The following is a 26,619-nucleotide window of genomic DNA, read 5'->3' as shown; positions in this document are numbered from 1 at the left end:
TTCCCATTTTGTCAGATAGGAACTAAGTAAATTCATCTAATGTTCCAAAGAAGCTTTAAGGCTATTATCCAGTTTTATTGCCAGCATAATTGTCTGGCACTAACCATTCATCAACGTAAGTCGGGATTTCTTGACAAACGCCTGCCACGGGGCTACCTCCCTGACGTTTTCAGTTTTGAGTGAGCCTGGAGCTGATTCAGATCTGCACAGATGCAGGGCAGTCTGTGTTGTCTGTGGCAAAGCCCCTGTGGGACCTAGCCCTGCCCTGGGTGGCCTGCTTTCCCCCCGGTTTCCCCCAGTGTGGTAACCAAGTGCACCGACCTTTCAGACACACTTGTTCCTTCCAAAGTCTCCAGGGGTGAAAGGACTCAAGTCCATTTCCAAGTGGTTATATCCATATGCCTGGCCGTTTTCAAAATAACTTTATTGAGCTGCTTGGTCACTTTTGTCTGAATTAGAATTCTTGCCAAACTGTATCATTAATGTCTTTATTGATACAATTTAACCTTTTCTAATAAAACCAAGAAAAAATCCAAAAGAGGAGTGACATGCCTTTGTCAGTACTGAACTATCGCGAATCCGGCTTTCAGACACCTTGCATTCTTTCTGGGTCAGATCCTCTGTCTTTGCATAGATCTTTTCAAAAGATCTTTTACTATTGCCCTCACAAAGTCTCTGAGATGAGTTATAAGGGCTCAGGATAGCGTTATCAGGAAACAAGGAAAATGAGTGACCTAGTCTTCCTCTACAGAACAGAACAGACTCTTGTGTGTGTGTGTGTTTGATCTAGTTGTCCTGGAGTGATTCCCTGAGCACAGATAAGGCAGGGGGCCTGGAACTCCAGTAAGACGAGCCCATGGTTGAGGGTGTCTCTTGAGAGGGGGGGAGAGGACAGACAGGTTTGCCTATCAGTCCTGACACTATGCAGTGCTAGCATCCAAACTCTCAGTTCAATCACCTCCCACGTGGCACAAGAAACCTTCCACATGGGCAGAGCTGAGAATTCAAAAAAAGCATTACAGGACAGTCTTTGAACTTAAAAGAAATCCACTTTCTCTGTTTTCTTTGGGCTTCAAAATGATCATTAAAGCAATCAAGTATATAGGATGACAGACAGTAACTCCTACAGACTGTGGAAACAGCTGTGTACTGGACACATTCTTTTCTAGAGCAAGTGAATCTGATTTGGGTTAGTTGGGGTGAGGTGGGTAAGAATGTGAGAAGCAGTGAAAGGAAGTCTGGACAGCCAAGGGCAGATGTGTCCAGGAACAGGAAGTCTCTCTTAGACTCTTCCGTGACCCCATGCCTTCCACTGTCTCTCGGTCCTTGTGTGCCCAGTTTATAAGGCTCTTGCTGTCCACCACACCTTTCCAGAACTCTCCAGCAGAACTGAAAGCTCCTCTCTCCTTTTCACAGCATGGCACCTGGAACCCTTCTACGTGCACACTTCTTTCCATCTTCAGTACAGGTTGCTCACGTGGCTGTTTCCCCGACCACGTCAACCCTGCAAAGTCTACATTATGCAAAAAAGTGTGTTTTCCCTTCGTAAACGGAATTGAATGTGAGCTAAGGTGGGATCAAGTGGAGCCAGGTTGTAAATAGGCATATATACTGGAATTTGCTAATTCAGTACACACTGATTGAACGCCGACTGTGTGCCAGGCCCTGTTCCATGCTCCAAGAATGCATCCAACACACCCAACAAAAATCTCTGCCCTTGTGGAGGCTTACTTCACATTGATCATAAGGGATGAAGTCAGGAACAGATTCACAAAAATTCAACCCTCACTCCAACATACACTTACATATGTAATTATGAATACTGGATTTATTGTATGTACAATGTATTCATGCCTATGTTTCATCCCATGAAGATACAAACAGTAAGACTATGAAAAGAACTTCACTGGCAACTTTGTAAGAGATTGTCAAAGATCATTTTTGCATGTGCTCGAGTTTGTCCCTGGACAGTCTTTAAGCTGTGAGTCCACTATTCCAAAATGAAGCTCTGAGACGCTGGGCAGGAGGAGCCACTGTGGTTATCCAAGCATGAGGGTGAGGTGAGTCCACAGTCTGTCAGGCTGGTGACAGGGAACAAGACACAGCACATTCACACGAGCACATGAAGTCACAGCAAGAATTAACACAGAAAGCAGGGCATGACTCATTTCACATCCTTTAAAGATAATGAAAATAGAACCTGACACCATAAATATTTATAAGCAACTCTTAGTATAAAATCTAAAAGTTCTTAATGTATATGCCGAGTGTGGCTATCACTTTCATAGGTGTTTCAGAGTGTTTAAAAAGAACACTAAGTCAAGAAAAACCACTTTAAAACTTTGTAATTATTTTATTCTATAGACATTAACCAATCATTTAACCCTGAAAACAATCTTCACTTTACACAATGTAAAAAATTTTCTCTTATCAGCAAATGAATAGAAATATTCCATACCATAAAGCTACCAAGAGATTCATATTTCTAAGAATAAAGTTAGGGAAACAAAAATAATAATTATAGCAGTGATAAGCACCAAGACAGAACTTTTTTGCATTTAGGGCCTGATTGGTTGCATCTGAACATAACTCTACTAATAGAGGACCAAAATAACACCTTTAGTTAGCAAAGAAAAAGAAGGACAAAAATTCATTAAGACACCTGGAAATAGTGAGGAATGTTTACTTTAAGCATAAAATTTTTTAAAAAGAATAAAATAATAAAGTGAATCGTACTTGTTTTTAAATCAATGTGACATTTGCAAAATAAATTCATGTGCCACATTTCTGTATGTTTAATTTATTTTACACAGTTCTGACTGCTGTTTCTATGTTACATAAACAAGTACAAGAACACGTTATGTATGCCTGCTGCAGTGAATCCACGCCATCAGAGCCAGATCGGCAGCTCCAACAGTCCTACTCACCATATTCCCAATTGGTGAAATGTTTATTTTTCTAGTGTTTAAAGCCTTAACCAGATGAGATAGGACATACGAGGGCAGTGTGCACGTGTGTGCAGGTTTTCCAGGGCAGGGAGAGTAAGGAACCTGGACAAAGACAAGACAGACAGGTTTGTGCAACTCTCACCCCTCAAAAACTTGAGCAGCCAGATGCTGGTTACCCACAAAATAAACCAGAGGCTAAACTGAATAGTCAGAGATGGGTGTGGGAAATGAGGACTAAAGCAGGATGCCTGGGAACACCAGAGGGCATGGTGCAGCAACAGACGCTTTCCCGGCCAGGATCAGGGACTGGCATGCCCTGGGTGGGTGGCTGAGGGCCCTGGTGCTTCTGCAGTGGCCATCTGTGGGAGTGAGACCATCTGGGGAACCGGGAATGCAAGCCTGGGCTGTCTGTGCCAGGTCCTGGTGGCTCTCCTAGCATGGATACTGCCCGTTCCACAGGCTCGGCTAAAACCACCACTTCCCTTCCGCTTCCAAAGGGGTGTCCTCTTCCATTCCACAGGTCCCCGCTTTGTTCCCTGAGTTTGAGTTGACGCCGACCTGGAACACGCCACACAGCAAGTCACACATGAAGTCGGATGGGCCACCCAAACAGTACACAGGCAACATGAGTTGTGTGCTGTCATCTCAAGAACACTTCACTGAGGTGTTTTATCCACACAATCTCTAATGTGGAGGGCAAAGAAGAAAAAATACTACTGGAATATGACAGAAAGATTTTTTTTAAAAAATTTAAGTGCTGAAACTCCTTAAGGGAGGAGGAAAGGAGTCATATTATTTTTCATATTCTATTTCTCATCCTTGGCTTTGAGGTAAAAGAACGCTGTGGTTGCCTGGGACCCAGTACATGTAGAACAGTCCTAGGGCATTCCTGAGCTGCCCACCTCCCAAATTTGTAATCCTAACTTTGGGCATGTTGATGCAGCTCTTTAACTCAGTTTCAAAATCCACAGCATTTTTTAAAAACATGACAACAGTTGCATTCTTCAAATGCCAACCGTGAAATCAGCATTTTTCTTAAAAAATGAAAAACTAGTTGGAATAAAAATATGAAATTCAAATAAAATTCTCTTTTTAAAAGGCGTTTTAGTTGGTCTGGTGAAGACATGCTATGACTGCCTCTGAAATACAGCCCTAGGAGGAACCCCTGTGGCAATCGGCAGGTGGGCATTCTGGTCAGGTTTTTAACCTGTAGTAGATATGACTTGTTTCATAAAAATCCCCCCAATTGGGCACAACAGACACAGAGAAAAACTTCATTTACATTTCAGTGAATTTTAGTCACACTGGAATAATAACCTGTCTAAGCATGCAGCTTCTCTTTTTCTTTACCCAAGGTCAAGATAAAATCCATCATCTTTCAAGTCTGAGGATTCTGCACAACTACAGTATAATTTTAAGTCCATGTTGGCATTCCTACTCTGTATTTTATTATGTGCATCTTCCTGGGCCATACGAGTCAAGGAGAAATTTAAAAAGTTATAGATTAGATTATGAAACTCTAAGAAATCCTCAGCCCATGGGTGCCTATCTTAGCTAACTTCATACAACCTCTACATGATGCAAGTACATGAAGAAAGGTGTTTCAGACACACAGCCCTTAGCTCTGAGTCATGAACAAATTTGGGTAAAATCGCAAGCCTTCCACTGAGTCATCTCGGCAAAGATGGCCCATTTTTTCTGCAAGCAGCAACCTGGGAACAAGAAGAAACAAAGGCAGTTACCTCATTGTCCAGGGACACGGACCCCAATGTAATGATGCAGGGCGAGCAGCTAACCCACCTTTCCTTGGCCAGGAGCACAGACATCCCCACGAGCTTAGCAAACTCTTCTGAGGTGAGGGATCCCTTTTCTGAGACCTGACGGGAACACAGGTGAAGTGTGAGTGAGGAGACCTAACCGGCTTCTGGCCTTAGGCCGCATGTCTTTCAGCAGATGCCAGAAATGATGTATTGCATTTTCCACTAAAATTCCACAGTCACTGTACAACTTAAGTCTTAATCAATGTTTAAATCTACAAATCTGAAGGACCTAGAACCAAGGTAGTGAGGTCTAAAATATCAAAATACAACTCCTGTGTGAAGCCTACAAAGTATCATTCAATACCCTGAAAAGAACATGTAATCAACTCTGACTGCATCTCACACGCCCCAGGGAAGGGAGCAAACGCAGGGCTAGCATAAGATACATCATAGAAGCTATAACATAGTCTTGAGGCTTGCATCCAACTTCAAATGAGTTATTCAAATTACATACTTTCATCATGGGACTATTTCAAGTATCCCAACGATTAATATTGGCTGTTTGGGCAATATTCTGTTGGGCAGAAAACTGATGCTTTTCATATTTTCTGAGCAATTATTTCACAGAACAACTTGTGCTGTTTAAAAATGCTACTTATGTAGGTGTTACTAAAATTGAAAGTTCAATTGTGTATCATTTCTAATTAATAAAGTTATAAATCTGTTCTCAACACTGAGCTTCAACAGAAAAGAAAACACCTCACCAATTTAGCTGTCCTGACTTAGGTTAATTAAAACTACCAATAAGTTTCACAAAACTTTGAATGTACAATTTTGCTGAATACACCTTCATCGCTAGTGCCAGCCCATATTTAATTGGGCCTCTGAATGTTAACTTTTTAGTGACGGGGAAGGCAAAAGGAAATCCTGTTTCTCAAGTTGCTAAGCTCTGATGACTTCACGGCAAGGAAGCGGGGCTCACATACCGTCTCCAGGGCTGAGGCCAGCATTTCCTCCTCCTTGTGGGACTGGAGCTCGATGACCATGACGCCACTGTCAAAAACTCGGAGCCTGAAAACCGCAGATACCAAAGCCGGTCAGCTGGGATGTCTGCTGCCGAAGAGAGGCACTTAGTTCTTACTTTCTTCTATGCTCACGTTTGGGAGCAACAGGGACACAAGACATAGCAACCACAAGCAACTACACAAAACCAAAAAGCTCGAGAGTAAATGAGAAACTAGAATCTGCACAATGAAAAGAGTACAGCTTGCTACTCTCTTGTCAGTAAAAGGAAGATAGAAGTCACAGCCGAACCCCATGCTTCCAAGTCCTCCGAGACCAACACGGAAGGCCGTAGGGAGCCCGATCACTCTGGCCTCCAGAGAGGAGTCCCCTGCTGTCCTCTCCAAAGGGTGAATCTGGCTGTGCTCCCCTGCCTGTCCAATGTGGGAGTGTAGCTAAGAGGGCTAACCTCGGGCGCTTCCTTTACCTGAGAGGTAATTTCAGCGATTCCAGCATCTTGCAGGCATTCACTAAATCTTCTGGTGACAGCAACTAATGGGGGAAAAAAAGTTCCACTGCAAATCAATAAAGCAATTCTACAAAGCTGTCAAAACCACTAAAACAAAAAGAGGAAATCAAAACACCATCCATGAAGGAAGCGTTATACAGAAATGACCCAATTACTACAGGATCCTAAGATTTGTATTCATGAAAGCAGTGCCATCCAAAGGAATATAATAAAGTCACATTTTTTTAACAAGTGAAATTAATTTGAACATTTTTCAATTAATTCAATAAAATCAGTGTAAGAATCATATAATTAGTATAAAATGAGCCATGAGATATGAAGCATTGCTTTGGACAACGTCTTCTAAGGCAGTGTGCATTCTACACTTCCAGCACATCTCAGTCTGGATTCACCACATTAAATCTGGCTGGCGGGTACCTTTTGGCAGCACAGCTCAAGGAATCAGATCAGGGCAGTGGTGGGGAACACGGCATGGAATCACAGAGGACGGTCCCAAGCCCTGTCTTTTGCCTGGCCTTGGTCAAGTTGCTGAATCTAAGCATCTACTGCCTCACCCCCCAATTATTCTCCAGAAGAGAATAGGCAAAGCAGCCATCTCGCCCAGTTACTGGCAGGATAAATGAAGTATCACATGAGGGGTGTGAAGGGGGCCAGAGCACTCCGTTCACTCTGCAGGATCTACAGGGTCACGTGCATACAGGGCTTTGTGTCTGAGCTCATGCATCACAGTGCATACACACAGCAGAAAAGCCTGGGGTCTCGATCTGAGCGCTTCTTTCCAGATAAGGGAGGGTAAGTGAGCCACTCAGGGTCACTCTGCGAGGCACCGACAGAAGGAGGACACCACCCATCTCCCAGATCCCAGGGCCCTGTTCTTTTCCCCTGCACCACACGGTGTCTCAAAGTAGCATCACATTCATAACCCCTTCTCAGACTGCAACTAGCCACTACAGGAGAATTTCCATGACACTGCAAGGAAGTCTAGATTTAGTTTAAAAAGCAATGATTCTAAGCTTACTTCCATTCCTCGAGCCCGGTTCACTAAGCAGTACACCTCCGTGAGTGACATTATTCCCCCTCGTTCCTAATAAAATATAAAATTTGCAAATAGTGTTAGAATTAGAAACAGCATTTTTTTTTAAAAGTTTTATATACATACACAGTGTTTCCATCCATTGGTTCACCCCTCAAATGCCGCAACAGCCAGGCACGGATCAGGCCGAAGCCAGGAACCTGGAGCTGGACTGGGGTCTCCCACGGGGGTGGCAGGGATTTAAGCTCCTGGCTCATCTGCTGCTTCCCCTCAGGGTGTGATCAGCAGCAGGCTGAGTGGGAAACACAGGCAGGACTTCATCCCAGGCACCCTTACACAGGGTGCAGGCCTCCTAAACCAGCCCTACGATACCTGCCCCTATTTTTAGTGTTTTGGGTGTGAAACGGGCTTATGGTTGTGTTTAAACCAGTCTTTATTATAGTTGCTGAAATATTTGCAGCTAAAATGATGGAATGTGTTCTAAAAATGATTTTGAGTGGAGACTGATTTATAGGTAAAACTAGATGATGGGCACATGGATTCATTATATTATTTATTTTGGTATATGTTTGAAATTTGTCTTTAATGCCAGAGCCTTAATAAAGTTTTGACTGGTGGGATGCTGAAAGGCTAGATGAATCTGTATTCTGAAATTATTAACAGTATGCTATATTAAAGACTAGCTGCAGCATGAAAATACAGCTACAGAAAGAACATACATACACAACTTTTTGAAGACAAGAAAAAGTTCACATTAAATAGAGTTAGAAAGCTATAAATATCAGAAATGGAAACTAGAATTCACTTAGAAGATTACAAAGATTCACTGATATGACTATACTGAACTAATTTATTATTCTTAAAACATGTTGTTTGATAATAACCACATCAGGCAGAGTTCCGCTGCTGAGATTTCTGAGGACTCAGCCATGACTGCAGTTTCCAAGTGCACTGAAGTTTGGTTCTCACCTCCAAAGGTGCCTGCAGTATCCCGGCCAGCTGTTTAGCCAGCTGCATGTGGTACTGTGTGCCGGAGCCGTAAGTTTCCCTGGTCACTGGGTTAGCTATTCCCATGCTCAGTAAATAGGATTTAAACCTGATGGTCTAAAAGAAGAAAGAAGAAAATTCACCAAAAAATTGTCACAATTTATCTCTCCACCTACACATATGAAATCCTTCCATCATGAATTCAAATCTGCTCATTCATTTTTACATACACTCATTTCTTCTATTGTATTTCTGTACCGTGAGCTATAAGGGACCCAATTTCCAGAAGTTCCTTGCAAAAATAGTTCTTGCTTCTTCTGTCTTGGTCTCTTATTTTGTAAGTTGGATGGGAAAAGAGATTAGATACTACCTAAGCTAAAATTACTGCCAGTCATATGACAAAATCAAAAACTTAGAAAGCAAAAGGGCTCTGACCACAGTATAAACAAATTTAATGAGACACAGTCATACAGATATATGAAACATCCAGTCTTTTTACATTCGATCTCTCTCTTTTTACACTCCAAGGAAAGCCAATGAAATAACCTTTAACCCTACTACAAATAAATGGATTTTTATGGCTCATAATTTTTTCTTTAACTTCTTGTAAATATATCCTCAAACTCTTAAAAAGGAAAAATAAAACTACAACATCACAGTAAGAAAGCAAACTGGCAAACCCCAGGACACTACACTACTCTGCACTACTTCTGTGTGTAGTTTCTAATGCTTTTAGAAAAAGGAACCAACTTACTTCATCTTCTGTGATGTCACCTTGTTTGTCTTTAATTTTATTAGCAATTGATTTTGATAACTCCACCATTTCCTTAGCCTGTCCAAAGAAAAGCACAGAAAAAAGAAATGTCCCCAAAGAATCAGTTAACGTATATTTTCCAAGATGGATCATGAACGGTATACACTTAAAGAGGCAGAAATGATATACCTTGATCATTAGCTTGCTGAGGTCTTCAAAAGCCTGAAACGAGAAATAAGTTTCTGTTGGAAGACTTTAAAGCTATAAAGTACCATTTGTGTTTTTCTGTGTGGGAAAAATACATGAAATTTTTCTTATAAATACCAATGTAGTAATATATTTATTCCAGTAGTGAATCTCTTATTGTAAAAATTCAGTTTAGTAAACCATAAATATTCTAAAACAATGGCAAAAATCCCTTCAAGTTTTCAAAGAGAAAAATGGCTATTATTGATTAATCATTCAGAAAATGAATAGTATTTGAGATGATAAAAAAAAAAATCTTTGGCCAGTACTGTGGTTAAGCCTCCCCTTCAACACTGGCATTTCAGATGTGCGCCACTGTGAGTCTCAGCTGCTCCACTTCTGATCCAGCTCCCCGCCAATGCTCCTGAGCACCTGTTCTCGACCTGCAAGACCCAGATGGAGCTCCAGACTCCTGGCTTTGGCTGGCCCTGGCCGTTATGGACATGTGTGGCAAGCACCAGCACATGAAAGATATCTTTTTCCATAATGCTGTTTTACAAGTAAACAAATCTTAAAAAAACAAAACAAAACAAAAAACAATTTCTTTTACTGGTTTTTACTAAAATCATTTGCTCATGGGAGGTCAAGAATCCAAAGTGCTAGAAAGCTTTCCTGGTCTCCCATCTGAGCTCAGGGACTTCCGAGCTGGTATGTCCAGAGATTGCTTTCCTGGTGGAGAACAGAGTAGGTGGCTGCAGGAGGACTTCCTAGGCACAATGCGGGCTTTAATAGCAGGTATGATTTAACTGAAAATAGCAGGCTCTACCTTGGAATTGAAACACTTTCTACTTAGAGCTTTGACTATAACTCCAGAAAAGCTCTCCTAGGACCAACAAGTGATTCTAAAGAATAGCCATCAATTGTTCGGTTTTCTACAATAAATATCCAATTCAAAGGCATCTTCAAACTGAATCAGTCTGTCCACACAGACCATCTGCAACAGGCTCTGTTAGAACAGTGCCCTGCAAGAGTCCAAGCACAGCTCACCAAGGCTAACGCTGAACAAAGGGGAGCGAGCACACACCTAACAGGAATTTCCTCAGATAAACAAAAGGCCTAACCCTGGGTTCTTATCAGCAACAGCCAGCAGATGCAGGAAGCCCTTTGTGGGAAACTGTGGGCACCAGCTCTAAAACGAAGCCTGTTACAGCGCTGAAGGAGAGGGCAAATCACACAGCAACCTAGCTTTCCCAAAGAGAGCGAGCGTTTACACGCTTAGATTTATTTTTACTCTGAACATGTAACAAGCACCTCAACCGATAAGCAGTTTCATGTTTTACATGGAAAATTGCTTCAATTTTTTACATTTTCATTGAAAATGCATGCTATAATAGTGAGCCCATACATAACACATAAGTTAGTCCTATATAGACATAAAAAAAGAAATCTTCTGGTGCCTTGGGGTTATTTATAAAATATCAAATAATAACAAAATGCAATTTTCCACACATCAGTAATTACCCTAAAATTTGGAATTAGCCAACCATCAGGAAAAAAATGGGCAGAGAAGCTGGCAGCGGAGTCCAGTGGCACTGCCTGCGATGCTGGCATCCCATAGAGCACTGGTTTGAGCCGCAGCTGTTCTGCCTCTGGTCCAGCTCCCTGCTCCTGCACCTGACAGAGCTGCACCAGATGGCCCCGTGCAACGGCCCCCACCCAGGCGAGGCGTTCAAATGGAGTCCTAGGCTCCTGGCTTACCTCTCCTAAAAACAATCAAAACTTACCTACAATAAAAATTACAGCAAAATAAATTCCCGTGTTCCTTATATAATTCTATCTACAGAATCTTCGGTCCCTCTAACCACAGCCAAAGTAAAATCTCACTCCAATTTAGAGAAAAATGCCATTTGTTGAAAAACTGAAGACGACTGATGACAACATTTCTTTTCAGTCCTTCGGTTATTCGTTTCAGTAACTATTACTACATTCTTGAATTTCTGGTTTCAGTACTCTTAGTTCTGTGCCTTTGTATGTCCCAGTCTCTCCCCAGCTGCTGGCCGCTTTGAATTCCCGGCTCCTGCTGTACTCAAGCCTTCCCTGTAATGTGCTCTCACTGCAGCACACCAAGTACAGACCCTGGCTGCTTGCCTGCCTCTAGCTGGGGGCATCACTGCCGTTCCAGCAGCATCCTGGGCTGGGCCCAGCACACAGCAGAAAGCAAATCAGTCATCTGAATGAGACACGCAACAATGCAGAGTTCTTTCAGCCACGGCCTCAGTGAAACTTACACTGAAATAAACTAAGGAAGACATTTTGAACATATCATCAAGTTAGAATGAGTAGCATTTATGAAAGAAATAAGTGCAGACACCTCTGCCACCCCCAAAAGTCTCAACACAAAGTGAGGTGACAAGGTGGCTGTTGTAAGTGCTCAGAAACAGCACCTCTTGTGACTGTAGGATGCAGTGTACTGTGAAGCTGCCCCTGGTTCCAATCCAGCCAGTCGCTCTAGGTCAGTTTCTTCTCTTCTAGTACCAAAGTACTGGAATTTTAGGGGAACAGAAGATTCTTAGAAGACGGTGGCTACGGTGACATAGCTTCCGCATCTCTCTGTAGCACAGCATGAAAACCAACAGGGCAAGCGGTGACTATCGGTACCTGCACCATCCCATCTCAGTGCTTGGGTCGACATCAACAAAGTATTTTACAAATTATAGAACAGAATTGGTCACAGCTATATCTAAAAGAACAAATACGAGGGTTTAAAAAAAATGGCTGAGCAGTTCGCATGTCTAAGGGATACCTCAGAAATGTTTTTGTCAGTCTCTTTTCTTTTTTCTTCCAGTTTCCTTTCAATGCCCACAATTCCTACTGCCCTTATTCTTCCTGGCTGGAAAACAAAAAGTAGAAAATAAAACATACAAAACAGAAAGGAAATAGTGTCTCGTCACCCGCCGCATTGTATTTTCAATGGTGGGAAAGGACCCACAGTGAACCGAGGGGAAGCAGCACACAATGACACCGACACTTCCTTCCAGAACACGGCTCTGCTGCCGGCTGTGCACCGTGACCTCCACATCATGAAAGAGAAACGCAATCTATACTAAACGGCATATAGGCTGGTTTTTTTTCTTTTTTAAGTGTTAGATATAAATTAAATTTCCTGTTGACTTCTGTTCTTTGGTAGGTTATCATGTACCAGGTAAGTACAGTCTTAAAGTATAAATGTACTTAAAATGTTGGTACTTGCCAACTTTTAGCCATGTGAGAGCCTGTCTGCAGTGGAAAACTGAATCAGACGAGGTGCTACGACTCAAAGTACCATTGGTCTGTTTGGGAGATAGTTCTATAGTTAGAGTCTTATTTCTGCTGATGTCAGTGCAAAGTCGAAAAATACTAGATTAGCAAACAGTCTTTAAACCTACCTGGGGGCCTCGTCCTGTCTGTAACGACTGGGAAACCGGCATAGTCTCCCATCTTCTCTGTATCATTTCTTCTGATAAACGCCTGTGAAACTTATACAAATACAGAAAATTTAAGTGAGACCACTTGGTGGTGGCATGTTTGTATGAATCACTGTTTACATTTCTTCAGCATAAAGATCTGTTCAGTCATTTGCAAAAAGCCTAAGATTCCCACAGACATCAAAGGAAATCAAAGGAAGTTCTTTTCTTGGAACAACCTCACAAATCAAAAGAAAGGGAAAAAAAGGAACAGATCTTCTGTATAAAGAGAGTTATTCTCAACAAAGGGATGAATGACAATGGAATAAATACTTATTTTAAATAATCTCGCATATGTGGGTTATTTTCAATCTGTAGTAAAACATACACAATGCCAGGAAAAATACACGCCCATTTTCCATGAAGGCAATACAGAATAATTTGTCCGGTTAAAATCTGAAGTCAAAATCTAGAGCCAAAACATGCCTATTTGCAAAAGGTAACCAAACATATTTTTAATTTGCCATAAGAATGATCTAGTCAGGGGCCCAGTGCAGTAGCCTAGTGGCTAAAGTCCTCGCCTTGCATGCAACAGGATCTCATATGGGTGCCAGTCCTAATCCCAGCAGAGCTACTTCCCTTTCAGCTCCCTGCTTGTGGCGTGGGAAGGCAGTGGAGGACGGCCCAAAGCTTTGGGACCCTGCACCTGTGAAGGGTCAGATGAAGACCTAGAAGAAGCTCCTCGCTCCTGGCTTCAAATTGGTTTAGCACCGACCGCTGTGGCTACTTGGAGAGTGAACCAGCAGATGGAAGATCTTTCTGTCTCTCCTGCTCTCTGTAAATCTGACTTTCCAATAAAAATAAATAAATCTTTAAAACAAATGATGTAGAGCCCGGCACTATAGTGTAATGATTAAGGTCCTCACCTTGAGCATGCCGGGATCCCATATGGGCGCCAGTTCTAATCCCGGCAGCCCCACTTCCCATCCAGCTCCCTGCTTGTGACCCGGGAAAGCAGTCGAAGACGGCCCAAAGCCTTGGGACCCTGCACCCGCGTGGGAGACCTGGAAAGAAGTTCCTGGCTCCTGGCTTCGGATCGGCGCAGCACCAGCCGTTGCGCTCACTTGGGGAGTGAATCAGTGGACAGAAGATCTTCCTCTCTGTCTCTCCTCCTCTCTGTACATCTGCCTTTCCAATAAAAATAAATAAATCTTAAAAAAAAAAGGTCAGGAGGTACTAATGAGTCATTGAGTTCCTGCTATCCACATAGAAAAAAAAAAAAGATTTAGTCAGGCCTGGCTTGATGGCTTAGTGGCTAAATCCTCACCTTGCATGCTCCAGGATCCCATATGAGCGCCGGTTCTAATCCCAGCAGCCCTGCTTGCCATCAAGCTCCCTGCTTGTGGCCTGGGAAAGTAGTTGAGGACAGCCCAAACTCTTGGGACCCTGCACCCAAGTGGGAGACCCAAAAGAAGCTCCTGGCTCCTGGCTTCAGATCAGCTTAGCTCAGGCTGTTGCGGCTACTTGGGGGTGAACCAGCGGACAGAAGCTCTTCCTCTCTGTATCTCTTCTCTACATATCTGCCTTTCCAATAAAAATACAAAATAAATCTTAAAAAAAAAAAAGAATAACTTCAGTGAGTCACTTATTTTTGCTTGGTAGCTACCATGGGAGAAGCACTGAATGAAGTGCTATAGAAAAGAATACAAAGATAATAACGACCGGATGGGGAAAGAACACACAGTTGCAAATGTCTTGAGAATGCTTACAAGGGATTTGTTAGGTAGGATATTTACATCACTGTGCTACAGAATAAGTACTTAAGGGATTAAATTTGTATGGCGTTCATAAGACAAGCTGCCAAGTTAATGCTAGTGAGCTTTCCAATGCAGCAATAAACATTTCCCTGCATTGTCCAGGCATACTTAAAAATTTGGGGAAAATGAAATTGAAAGATTGCAAAATATTTTGAAACCCATGCACACTTTGTTCATAGTACACATTTCTCAGAAGCTTTCTGTAGCACCTTTGTATGCATGGATTTCAAAGTATTTTCAACAAAATGAATTTATGTTATAATTCTGTTTTCCAGAAAATTTTCTGAGTACTGAGTTCTCTGTCCCTTTAGTTCAGCTATTCCTTTGAAAATCCTACTAGCAGCTAGGTAGCATGACTGAGCACACTCCCGGACACAGCTCCCCCTGTGACAACACCCTTCTGCTTCCCATTCCCAACCAAACCCAGAGTTCATATTCTCCACTTTCCTTCATAAGGTTTAAGATACAACATAAATCTAATTTGAAAAATATAGTAAGACTTGGTATGTTGTTTAATCCTGTTTTATCACATTAACAAATGACAACAAAAACAGGTGTGTTTGTGCTCACACATGCACACATGTGGGTGTGTCTGTACAACTGCACTCCAGTTTCCCCCATCCAGGGACTCACCTCAATCTGACCATGCTCCTTGAAGGAGAGCTTGATGTAGGAGTTCTTGCTGCTCTGGAATGGGCCCGGTTCTTTGCTGGAAGGAGCTGGGTGAAGATGAACCACTATCTTGGCACTTAAGGAAGAGCAAATATCAGAGACTTAACTGCCTGTCAGACACCACCAATTCCGTACTCATTAAGTTAATATGTTTTCATATTCATGCAGAAACAAGGAGCATCCTGAAAAGCATAGTTTTAACTTTGCATCAACTGTAATGAAGCTTTCAGAAGCTTCTCTTTCCAACTTCTCAGTTATTAACCCCCAAAGTTTAAGTTACTTTATCAATTCAGTTCAAAATATGGTTTTAGAAAATAAGTTCAAAATAAAATGCAAAATTTTTAAAGGCTTAGGATTATGATTTTCCACATACACGTCATCCCAAGGTTAGGAGGGGCCTAAAATTTCTGCCAAAGTTAACTTACCTTAGTCATTTGAAAAGTAAGATGTGAAAACTTATCTAGACACCTGGCCAGCTGATGTTTTGTTAAAACTCCATCCAAAACCAACATTCTACAGAGTCATCTGTTTGAAAACACCCCTCAGTCAACACCATGATCCAGAAAGATAACCAATCACAAAAACACGTCTCAGAACCTGCTGCTTGAGGAACACTAAGCTACCGTTATCTTTAGGACTGCTATTATCTTTCACATTATTAAAAATACCATTGTGTTTGTTCAGCATTACAAGTCTGCTTTCCTCTCTTTTTTCCAATCTCTTCAATAAACAGTCCTCCATAAAGATGAGCAAAATGAAATGGTCACAATATCCCCGTTCCGTAGTTTAGGATGTATTCTTTGTGGTCATTTTATAACTGCACACATGATTTAATTTTGCTTTGCCTTGTCTGGGCCCCTCGGGCTGTCTGAGTATCACTGAAAAACTGAAACACCAGAGGTTGAGCTTAGTCAGATGGGCCAAGGCTTTGGTTGTGAACTGAGGCCAACCGTGCGAAGGCTTCTTCGATTCTTTATGGTGAGCATTTTCAAGTCAGGTATGCAAATGCAAGGGCACTTCAAAACAGATTGCAGAAATGAATTAGAAGATGGCGCAGGAGTGAAGCCACCGCTTGGGGTACCCACGTCTAACACGTAGTGCCTGGATCAAGTTACGGTCAGTATGTGTCCCAACAGCTTCCAGCTACCGTGCACCGTGGGGGGCAGCAAGTGATGGCTCAGGTACCTGGATTCCTAGCACCTACAAGGGAGAGTGGGATGGCCTTCTAAGCTCTCGGCTTTGGCCTGGTCCAGCCCTGGCTCTGTGGGAATTTAGAGAATATACCAACAGATATGAGACTCATGTCTGACTCCATCTTTCAAACAAAATGAAAATAAGTAAGTTAAAAAATTTTTTTTTAAATAACTTTACTTTGGTGCAAAATATTTTTTAAATTCATGCTTAATTTTTTGTTTTGCTTTGTTCTGTTTTATCGTTTAAAAAAAAAAAAGACTCCAGGGCCCGGTGCAGTAGCCTAGCAGCTAAAGTCCTTACCTTGTACGTGCCAGGATCCCTTATGGGCACCAGTTCTAACCCTGGCAGCCTCGCTTCCCATCCAGCTCCCTGCTTGTGGCCTGGGACAGCAGTTGAGGATGGCCCAAAGCCTTGGAACCCTGCACCTGCGTGGGGGACCCGGGGGAGGCTCCTGGCTCTTGGCTTCAGATCAGCTCCAGCTGTTGCAGTCACTTGGGGAGTGAATCAGTAGACATATGATCTTCCTCTCTGTCTCTCTTCCTCTCTGTATATCTGACTTTCCAATTAAAAAAAAAAAAAAAAAAAAGCCTTCTCCCTGAATTGAAATACCTTCATAAATGGCACAAGCAGATGCACAGGACTGAAACAGATCTTCAACAGTGCAAGAAGTTATGACAATTATGGAAAACTGACAGCAAAAGTATTTTTGCAGTCTGTGAAGTCAGAAACCTAGCCCTACTCTGATATTCTCTCAAAAGAAACCCAACGAAAAGCTGACTGCCTACAAAACAAAGTAACTTCCAAAGCAGGTGCTCAAAAGCCAGGCCAATTTTGCATATTTTTATTAAATCATTCAGTTACCATATTTCATTGGCTTAAAATAATGAATTCAGAGAATATTAACAGATAAAACCAAATTCATATTCGTTAAATCAGTGTGATAAAGTAACTGCTTAATGGGAAAAGTGGGAACTAAATAGAACATTTGAGAAAAGTTAAACCGGCATATTACAACGGAGTTGTTTTAAAAAGACCCTAATTTGAACGTAAATATTCTAAATCGTTTGTTATTCTGGTCCAGAGTAGAACACAGAAGATGAAAAATTCAATGATCTGCTATGCCCATACAGCTTTACATTCTAGAAATGATAAAGGGAAAACATAAGTAATAGGAATACCCTACTCTAAAAATCTATGGCTCACTGGGGCCTGCGCGAGGGATGCACCGGAGAGAGGCGGGAACCGGCAGCGCCACGACCCGCAGTGACAGTGTGAACTCTCCCGCCAGAAAAACATGAACAAGCAGAGCGACTCGGTTAACGGAAAGCGCCGAGATGACGGGCTTTCCGCTGCCACCCGCAAGCAGAGGGACTCGGGATCACGCGGCAAAAGCAGAAAAACGAGAAGGAGGAACCCAAGTAGCTTGTGGCTTCGTGTCCAACCCTCTTGCCCTCCGCCTGAGTGCCTGCAGCCAGTCCCACCTGCTCGCGTGTCCTGCACTGCAGCGCTGATGGCATTTCCCTTGCCGCGAGTCTGTAGTGGGTCCCTGTTGTGCTTCATTGTCCTCAGGTAGCCTCTCCCCCCGCCACTCTGGGGAGGTTGCCTCTTCCCAGTGTTTTTTATTCCTGTGGGGCACACCCCAAAGTATTAAAAGTAGCTTTATTTAAAAAAAAAAAAAAAGACCTATGGCTCATTGATCTATTTAAAATGTTGGTTGGTAGGCTATTGGTTGTGACGCAATGGGTTAAGCCATCAATTACAATGCCAGCATCCAATAGCAGTGAGCCAGTCCAAGTCCTGACTGTCCTTCTTATTATTCTTTTTTTTTAAAAAAAGATTTATCCATTTTTATTGGAAAGTCAGATTTACAGAGAAGTAAAGACAGAGAAATATCTTCCATCTGCTTTCCTACCCAAAATGGCTGCAATGGCCAGAGTTGAGTCAACTGGAAGTCAGGAGCCAGAGTCACCTCTGGTCTCCCATGTCGGTACAGGGTCCCAAGGATTTGGGTCATTCTCTACTGTTTTCCCAGGCCACAAGGAGGGAGCTGAACGGGAAGTGGAGCATCTGGGACATAAACCAACACTCACAGGGGATGCTGCACTTGGAGATAGAGGATTAGCCAGTTGAGCCACTGACCCAGCCTTCCCGCCTCCCCAGCCAACTCTCCCATCTCTGATCCAGGTTCATGCTAATGTGCCAGGGAAGGCAGAAGACAATGGTCCAAGTACTTAGGCCCCAGACACTGATGTGGGAGACCGAGATGGAATTCCTGGCTCCTTGCTTCAGCCTGCTCCAACCCCAGTTATACCATTTGGAGAGTAAACCAGTATAGATGGAAATTACTTCCTCATTCTCTCTCTCTCTCTCTCTCTCTCTCTGTCCGTTTCTCTCTGATATTCTGTCCTCCAAGTAAGTAAGTAAATAAATAAATCTCTTTTAGAAAGTAATGGTTATGGGCTGGCATTGTGTGTAACAGTTTAAGTTCCAGCTGCGCTACTTCCAGTCCAACTCCCTGTCAATGTGCCTGGGAAAGAAGCAGAAGACAACCCGAGTGCTTGGGCTCCTGCAATCACTTGGGAGATCCAAATGAAGCCTCTGGCTCCTGGCTTCAGCCTGGCCCAGCCCTAGCCATTGCAGCCATTTGGGGAATAAGCCAGTGGGTGGAACAACAATCTCTCTCACTCAGTTGCTCTCTCTCACCCTAACTCTGCTTTTCAAATAAATAATCAAATCTTTTTAAAAATTATTAGTTTACTTCATGTCAATAAGCAATCATTTACAGTATGTGTAATATTGTTGTTGAGGCCTGCATGCCACTTCCAGGGAAGTTCCATACTGTTTCACTCCCATTCAAGTGTTAAACCATGCTGCACGCTAGGCCTTTCAGAAAAACAACTCCATGCTAATATTCTTTGCTGACAAAATACTTCAAACATCAACACTCCAGTGCACGTCTAAACCCAAGTCTTTACAGCACAATGGCCACAGCTCCTGCTGCCTCTGGAATTACTGCAAATTTATGTTTATTATCTGGTCTAATAATTATCTGTCTCCTATTACCTATAAATGCCCCATTTTGTACAGTAACTAGCATGAAAAACTATCTAATCCCACTATCTAACTCAAACTTGAGAACTAAACTGGATGATCAGCCAAAAGTAAGAACAAAGCTATTTTTCTCAGATGGTTCACTTCTGACTTTATGTATGGAATGACAGACACGCAGACATGCAAAACATCTGTGGAAATACAAACAGTGACAGCGGGACTTGTGTATGTTAACCCAACAATAGTCAGTAAGCTTTAGTGCTTTACTGATGCTTTTACGGCTGACTTCAGACACCAAGGAAAAGAACATCCAAGAAAAGTTAGGTGGGAAAATAACCTTCAGAAGCCTTCCGACTATCAGTGGGACAGGAGGAGTTTTCTTGTGAATGAAGCCTGAGCCAGGCAGAGCTCACCTCTTCCCAATGCCAGCCGCTTGTTCCTCAATGAACACAATCTGAGAAAGAGGAATGGCCATGCAGCACTCCTAGGGTAGAGAACAAGAGCCACAACACTCGTCAGCGCAGCAGGTGCCATTTGACTGTAAGGTGCGTGATAAAAATAACCTTATTCTAGGGCCCGGCGCGGTGGCGCAGTGGTTGGGGTCCTTGCCTTGCACGCCCGGGATCCCATATGGGAGCCGGTTCTATCCCGACAGCCCCGCTTCCCATCCAGCTCCCTGCCTGTGGCCTAGGAAAGCAGTCAAGGACGGCCCAAAGCTTTGGGACCCTGCACCCGCGTGGGAGAATCGGAAGAGGCTCCTGGCTTCGGATCGGCATAGCATCGGCCGTTGCAGCTCACTTAGGGAGTGAATCATCGGACGGAAAATCTTCCTCTCTGTCTCTCCTCTCTGTATATCCGCCTTTCCAGTAAAAAAATAATAAAAATAAATCTTTAAAGAAAATAACCTTATTCTATTCCCTGAAGGAGCTAAAAAATTAAATTAAATTAAAAAAAAAACACTGAGGAGTCATTTTTCTGTGTGTGGGAACACATTAAGTTAAAAAGTAGCTGTCACTACTTTGTGTTTATAGCAGGCATATTTTCTAAAAGCTATATTTACATGTAACATTTCCCCATATAGAAAAACAATAGGCAAATCAAAACAATTTTAAGAAGCACATTAATGGGTGATTTCTCTATGATTTTCCATACTTGACCCATACACACACATACACACAAGTTAATAGGAAATAATGTTGTGTCCCTTTATGAAAAACTATGTGATACATGCAATTTTCAAGTTACTGAATATAACTGGGGTATAACAGGTCTTAAGCATGTGTAAAAATTGGCCTCTTTATATGATATTCAAAAAGTTATGCTAAGATTTATCACGGTCAAAGGACAACTCGTCATCCCTCAAAAGCTGTCTTTCCTAGATGTCCATCACATGACCACCAGGGGAGTGAGTCTCAACCTTCACGGTTGAGGGGCTGGTGTTGCGGCAGCCATCACACTGCCACGTGTGACACCAGCATCCCGCATCAGAGCATCGGTGTGAGTCTCGGTTACTTCACTCCAATGCAGCGCTCTGCTAGCCTGCCTTGGAAAGCAACAGAGGATGGTCCCTCTGCGAGAACCACATGGAGTTCTGGGTTGTTGCATTTGGCCTGGTCCTGCTCTTGCTGTTGCAGCTACCTGGGAAATGAACCAGTATTTCTCCTCCTCTGAAACTCTGCATTTCAGATCCTAAAATAATACATAAATCTTTAAAAATATATATAAAATAGTTAAAACAACACCTCAGTGGTGGGCCTTTGACAATGGTTAGGATGCCGTCTAGGATACCAGCATCTCTTAGTGAATCCAGCTCTGCTTCCAGTTCCAGTTTCCTGCTCACGTACACCATGGGGGCAGTGGGGAATGGTTCAAGCAAATGAGTCCTGGCCACTCTTGTAGGTGATACAGACGGAGCTCTTCGTTCCTGCCTCTGGCTGTTACGAACCAATGAATAGAAGATGTCTTTTTTTCAAAATACAGATACATATTTTTTAAATCATAGAGTTAAATTTAAGGGGCCAGTACAATAGCATAGCAGGCAAAGCCAATATGTGCAGTGCCAGTACCCCCATATGGCTGCTGGTTAGAGTCCTGCCTGCTCCACTTCCAATTCCGCTCCCTGCTAGTATGCCTGGGAAACAGGAGAGAAAGGCCCAAGTACTTGGGCACCTGCACTTATGTGGGAAACCCAGAAGAAGCTCCTGGCTCCTTGCTTCACCTGGCTCAGTCACAGCCACTGTGGCCATTTAGGGAGTGAACCAGCAGATGGCAGACCTCTCTTATCTCGCTGTCACTCTATAACTCGGCCTTTCAAACAAATGAATAAATCTTTAAAAAAAATTAAAAGTTAACTATTTAAAACAGAAAAATATCATTGATAAAGCAGAGCAACAGAGAGAGAGGGAGGATGCCATATCTTCCATTTGCTGGTTCACTCCCCAGATGCAGGCGGCAGCCAGGACTGAGCCAGGACTGAGCCAGGACTGAGCCAGGACTGAGCCAGGTTGCAGTCAGAAGCGCAGAATTCTATCCTCATCTTCTGCAAGGGTAGCACTGGAGCTACCACCTACTGGCCTCCAGGATGCATTAGCAGGCGGCTGGATCCAAGGGCAAGAACCAAGAATCGAACCAGTGCTCTCACGTGGGATGTGAGCACTCCACGTGGTGGCTTACTCTGCAGTGTCACAATGCCTCCATTCAGTACAACATGCTCAGTGTGAACACTGATGTCCTATGCCGTAGGTCCCTTAGCATTCACTGACTCACCAAAGCAATGTCCAGTCCTATGAGTTCCATGCACGTTAAGTGTCCTGTATTCCAATTTTCATCTTTTATATCATATTTTCGCTGTGCTTTTTCTGTGTGTAATTATATTTAGATATACAAATACCACTACATTACAACTGCCCTCAGCATTCAGTAGAATAACATACTGCACAGACTTACAGCCTGGGAGCAGGTGGGAAGTAGGCTATCCAGTCACGGCTGTGGGTATGCAGCCCATGTGTGCACAACACAGCCTAACCATGCGTTTCTCAGAACCTACCCCTATGGTTAAACGAGGCAGAGAGTAAGCCAACATTAGTAATCTAAGACATTATCAAATAAGCAGTAATCATCCCAAAAGGGGCAAAAATTGGCTCTCAGAACAAAAAAACTCAAACACTGCAATGGTTGGTGGCCTTCCAAAAGGCCATAATAGAATATGTAGTTATCTGTGGGATTAAAATTTCATGGGAGAAGAAGTGACTAGGAAAATAAAAACATGAAAGAGACTTCATTTTACCAGCAACACAAAAATTACTATATCATACTTTTTAAGTTAAAGCTTTTTAGAATAAGGATATCAACTCTCTTCACATAACCCACTCTTATTTTGTGGTAATTTTAAAAAAAAAAAATGGAGAGCAGGGAGGGGGTTCTCTTCCTTGGTGACTCGAGGCAGAGCGCAGCGTTGAGGCAAAGCGGGTGTTTCTGCAGTTGCCACTCTGAGCCTCGACAGTAACGGTGGGCCAGGTTGTCTGAAGGATTCTTTGCCTCTCACAGGAGAATTATTCCTCGCCTGGAAGCAGGATGCTCGGGCGTGATGAAGCAATGTTTGATTAGTATTTTACAGGGGGCCAAGCACAATTCTCAAGCCAGTAACTACAGACTTTTCTGGATCTGACTGAGGGACAACACCCTCCCTCCTCTTTGTATTTCACTGAGTCCACACAGGACACATTCTTTGAAAAAAAGAAAAAAATGTTTTTTAAAATCATGACTTAAGGGAAAGAGAGAGAGAATGGGACAGATAGATTGCCATTCACTGGTTCATTCCCCAAATACCCATAACAGCCAGAGGGGGAATAGGGAGCTAGGAACTCAGCCCAGGTGTCCTGGGCAGGTGGCAGGAGCTCAGTGGTCAGGTCATCATCTGCCTTCTCCCACAGTGCCCATTAGCAGGGAACTGGAATCAGCAGCCAGAGCTGGGAATTGAACCCAAGTACTCTGATGTGGACTGCAAGTGGCCCACTTACAGCTAGACCAATCATCTGCCCCTCACTTGGCATCCTGAATAGCCAGGTATATGGCATCTACTGCTAGTCTTGCCAAGAGGAGGCCAAAATAGAAAAAGGAAAAACTTCAACGATTCAAAGCCCAGACAAGACAATGAAAACTGAATCTCACTTACATGATTTTTCTGATCTCTCCAAATCAGTCGATGTGTACTAAGAAGGAGGGTCCCAGCATCAAATTTTATCTAGAAAGATCATAACAAAATATTAATATTTCATCCAGTATTGTAGATCTACCATGCTACAAATTGTACAACACTAAATCACATAAACATTTTATATGTACATTTATCACAAATTAAAAACAACTAACAACACACTTCATAAGTCTAAGCTACAAATGCTGCTATAACTGGTTTAGGGAAAACTAAAAACAATCTAGAAGTGTAACAAGAGCTGAGCAGTTAATGAAGTAGCAGATTCACGCAAAGGTTAACGGAAGGATGGGCAGAGCCAGAAGCTTCCACCACCTTTTTCCGGGTCAACAGTCACATCTGTAAATGATGAACTCCAGTTCTTGGAAAACACCAGTAAAAACTGCTGGAGAATCAGGAAGGACTTCATGCCCAAATATGTAAGCTGAAGGGATTTTCTATGTGAACGATAACCTGGAAAGCTAATGTTGGAAGAATGAAGGAAGGCCTGTTAGGGTGTTGGGGGCTTCCTACCAGCTGTACAACAGAACAGCAGTGAGGCAACCCTGCCTGCATTGTTCACCCATCTGCTGGACATCCTTGTGTCCGTTCAGGCTGCAGGCCTGCCATTGGGAGTATCACACCCTTTGAGATAAAAGAGCCTGAAGCAGTGGTATCCCTGGGGTTGCTGGATTTGACAGGAGCTGTGCCATCTGCCAATTTCAATGAAAGTGACATTTACCCTGTGGAGGAATCACTTGCCCAAGCTGTGTCTGAACACACTCCAATGAATGTCAAAGACATGGAGAAGGTCTTGGCACTGGATGTGAACCAGTCCCTACAAGATAGCTATGCCTGAGCCAATACAAAGACAACTGGGAGGAGTGGAGAAGGATAACACAAGCTGACACCAATAGAGTTTTGTTTGCACAAGGACCAAAACAAGAAGCCTTTCTCAGGTTTCCTGGGAACCCCAACCATCCTGTAGAACACAGGTTACAGATGAGATTTTTTCAATAAGTATGCTGCTAAGAAAAGGGGCATCAGCCAGAAGGAACAAGTGTGTGTGATGACCCCTGGTGGCAGCAGAGGCATGGATCAGCACATAGCCACAAACGCCCTGGTAGCTGTAGGAAAGGTCACAAAGAGATGAGGTTATAGCCAACGACCATCAGTTGGGTAGTGCTTGAGTCACTTCTACAGGTCAGGACTGCTGGAAGGGCAGCAGCTGGGAACCAGGCCTGGCCAACTCATCAGGCCTTTGCCAAGGTCACCAACACAACCTTGACAACTTGGACTTGCATAAGAGATCTGTGCTAGCCCTCACAATACAGCCACAGGAGAATAACTGCATGTAGTAGGCAGTAAGGAACTATGGGCACACAGGAAGGGGTTCACCCAGAGTTCCCTGCTCCCCATCCCCACGTGACTGCTGCCTGCCAGCTCCCTGACAAACAGTGGCACCATGAGAATCTGCAGTTACATCCTTGTTGGCACACAGCATGGCATGCTGAGACCTCTGGGATAATCTGTCATGGAGCAAGCCGTGATCCAAGCAAGACGTCAACATAATGCAGACTCCCAGGATGTCTTCAACAAACTGGCAGGTGTGGGGATCACCGTCAGTATTCCAACTCACACTGGTTAAGGGAGAGGTCCCTGCATCCTATAGGAACGCGACCAATGTGGGAACAACCTGCCTAGTAGGCTGCACGCGGCGTGAAGGCCATCCAACCAGGGCTGGCCGCTGCTATGGCAGGGGATAAGCAGATGTGGAATCGGGCTGGACGGTGCTTTCAGATACCAAATTTAAGAGCTGGCAGGTTGACAAGCATGCAGCTCTAAGTGCTTGAGTCAAACAGCCTTCTAGCAGGAGTCACACCGCACCTGCTTAGAAAGGAAGGCACGTGGTCTGCTCTTGCAGATTGTCAACAAAATCCACTGATGGATCAAGAAAGTGTCCTGCTCCATCATGCGACTCTTGGATCATCAGAAATAACTTCACGTCAAGTTCTGTTTACAGCCCAACACACGCCCTGAAGAACGTTAGGTAAGAAGGACGAGACTGTGTGGCAGTTACGGACCTCTAAGACACAACTAACAAGGACAAAAAACAATCTGTAGTATACTACATACAATTTAACATGCAGGTAATGTATGCATGTATACACATCTATACGTAAGTAATAATAAAGTCTGAAAGACATACCCAGCACCACACTAACACTGAGACGTGTGAAGGAATAGGAGAAAAGCAGTAAGTAACACTACATATACTTCACTGTTCTTTCTACAGTTGTTCTTTTAATTTTCAAGTAACATTTAGAGACAGACACAACTACAATAATGGTCACGGGCAGAGATCTGATCAATGGCACTGAGAAAAATGAGTTGCCAGGTAGGAAAAAAAAACACTGGATTTGCTTCTAGCACAGTGCAGCAAAGTGCACATGGGCAGGGTGCATCATGTGTCAGGTCCTTCTGTGAAGAGAAGGGGACACAGAGCTCTTTCCACATGCACGCCCCGAGACTGGACCCGGGGCTGCCTGCAAGCACCAAGGGACGACCTTGAGGGCCCAAATCTGCCAGCACCTTGATCTTGCCCAGGGAACTGTGGGAAATAAACGACTGGCGTCCAAACTACCCAGTCCACAGTGCTGTTAAGGCAGCCCAAGCTAAGACACGCCCAGCATTGACGTCCACCCAGCTCCAGCTCCTGACTCCAGCTCCCTGCTGCTGCAGACCCCGGGGCCACGCATGACAAGGACCTGGGCTCCCACCTCCCCCGTGGAAGGTCTGGGCTGAGCTCCTGGCTCTAGGTTCACCCCGCAAGTCCAACCCCACAACTCTGGGCATTTGGGAAGCTCTCTCTCTCTCTCTCTCCCCCTCTCCTTTCCCCTGCTCTTTCTAGCAAATAAATAAAACAAAAATAGAGCTAAAATACATCAACTAAATTACCAATTGAACATCATTATGTCATTCTTTACAAAATCACAAATTATATACACAGTTTATGCTTAACATATTACAAAATATTCTTGAGGTTAATAG

The 26,619-nt window shown here is 43.4% G+C and overlaps 1 protein-coding gene and 1 pseudogene across 4 annotated transcripts in view; one reads left to right on the top strand and one right to left on the bottom strand.

Moving 5' to 3' along the window:
- Positions 1 to 1,009: 1,009 nt before the first annotated feature.
- LOC121168034 (vacuolar protein-sorting-associated protein 36) overlaps positions 1,010 to 26,619 on the bottom strand; it is a 30,763-nt gene continuing 5,153 nt past the window's right edge. For 2 of the 4 annotated variants that reach the window (XM_040997798.1, XM_040997799.1), the window contains exons 2-14: positions 23,551 to 23,619; positions 19,790 to 19,860; positions 15,093 to 15,207; positions 12,625 to 12,714; positions 12,003 to 12,089; positions 9,203 to 9,235; positions 9,014 to 9,091; positions 8,242 to 8,376; positions 7,258 to 7,323; positions 6,198 to 6,262; positions 5,695 to 5,779; positions 4,749 to 4,825; positions 1,010 to 4,660 (exon numbers count right to left, since the gene is read on the bottom strand). In XM_040997798.1, coding sequence (XP_040853732.1) covers positions 4,567 to 4,660; positions 4,749 to 4,825; positions 5,695 to 5,779; positions 6,198 to 6,262; positions 7,258 to 7,323; positions 8,242 to 8,376; positions 9,014 to 9,091; positions 9,203 to 9,235; positions 12,003 to 12,089; positions 12,625 to 12,714; positions 15,093 to 15,207; positions 19,790 to 19,860; positions 23,551 to 23,619 — 1,065 coding nt within the window. In that variant the 3' untranslated portion in view covers positions 1,010 to 4,566. The remainder of the gene's footprint in view (positions 4,661 to 4,748; positions 4,826 to 5,694; positions 5,780 to 6,197; positions 6,263 to 7,257; positions 7,324 to 8,241; positions 8,377 to 9,013; positions 9,092 to 9,202; positions 9,236 to 12,002; positions 12,090 to 12,624; positions 12,715 to 15,092; positions 15,208 to 19,789; positions 19,861 to 23,550; positions 23,620 to 26,619) is intronic. The other 2 variants (XM_040997801.1, XM_040997800.1) reach the window with 2 other exon arrangements.
- Positions 17,612 to 17,747, top strand: LOC121168036 (annotated as a pseudogene).

Source organism: Ochotona curzoniae, unplaced genomic scaffold (genome assembly GCF_017591425.1).
Source record: "Ochotona curzoniae isolate NIBS_2020 unplaced genomic scaffold, NIBS_Ocur_1.0 patch47, whole genome shotgun sequence".
In the NCBI taxonomy this organism is placed as follows: Eukaryota; Metazoa; Chordata; class Mammalia; order Lagomorpha; family Ochotonidae; genus Ochotona; species Ochotona curzoniae.
This window is presented reverse-complemented; position numbering and strand designations above follow the sequence as displayed.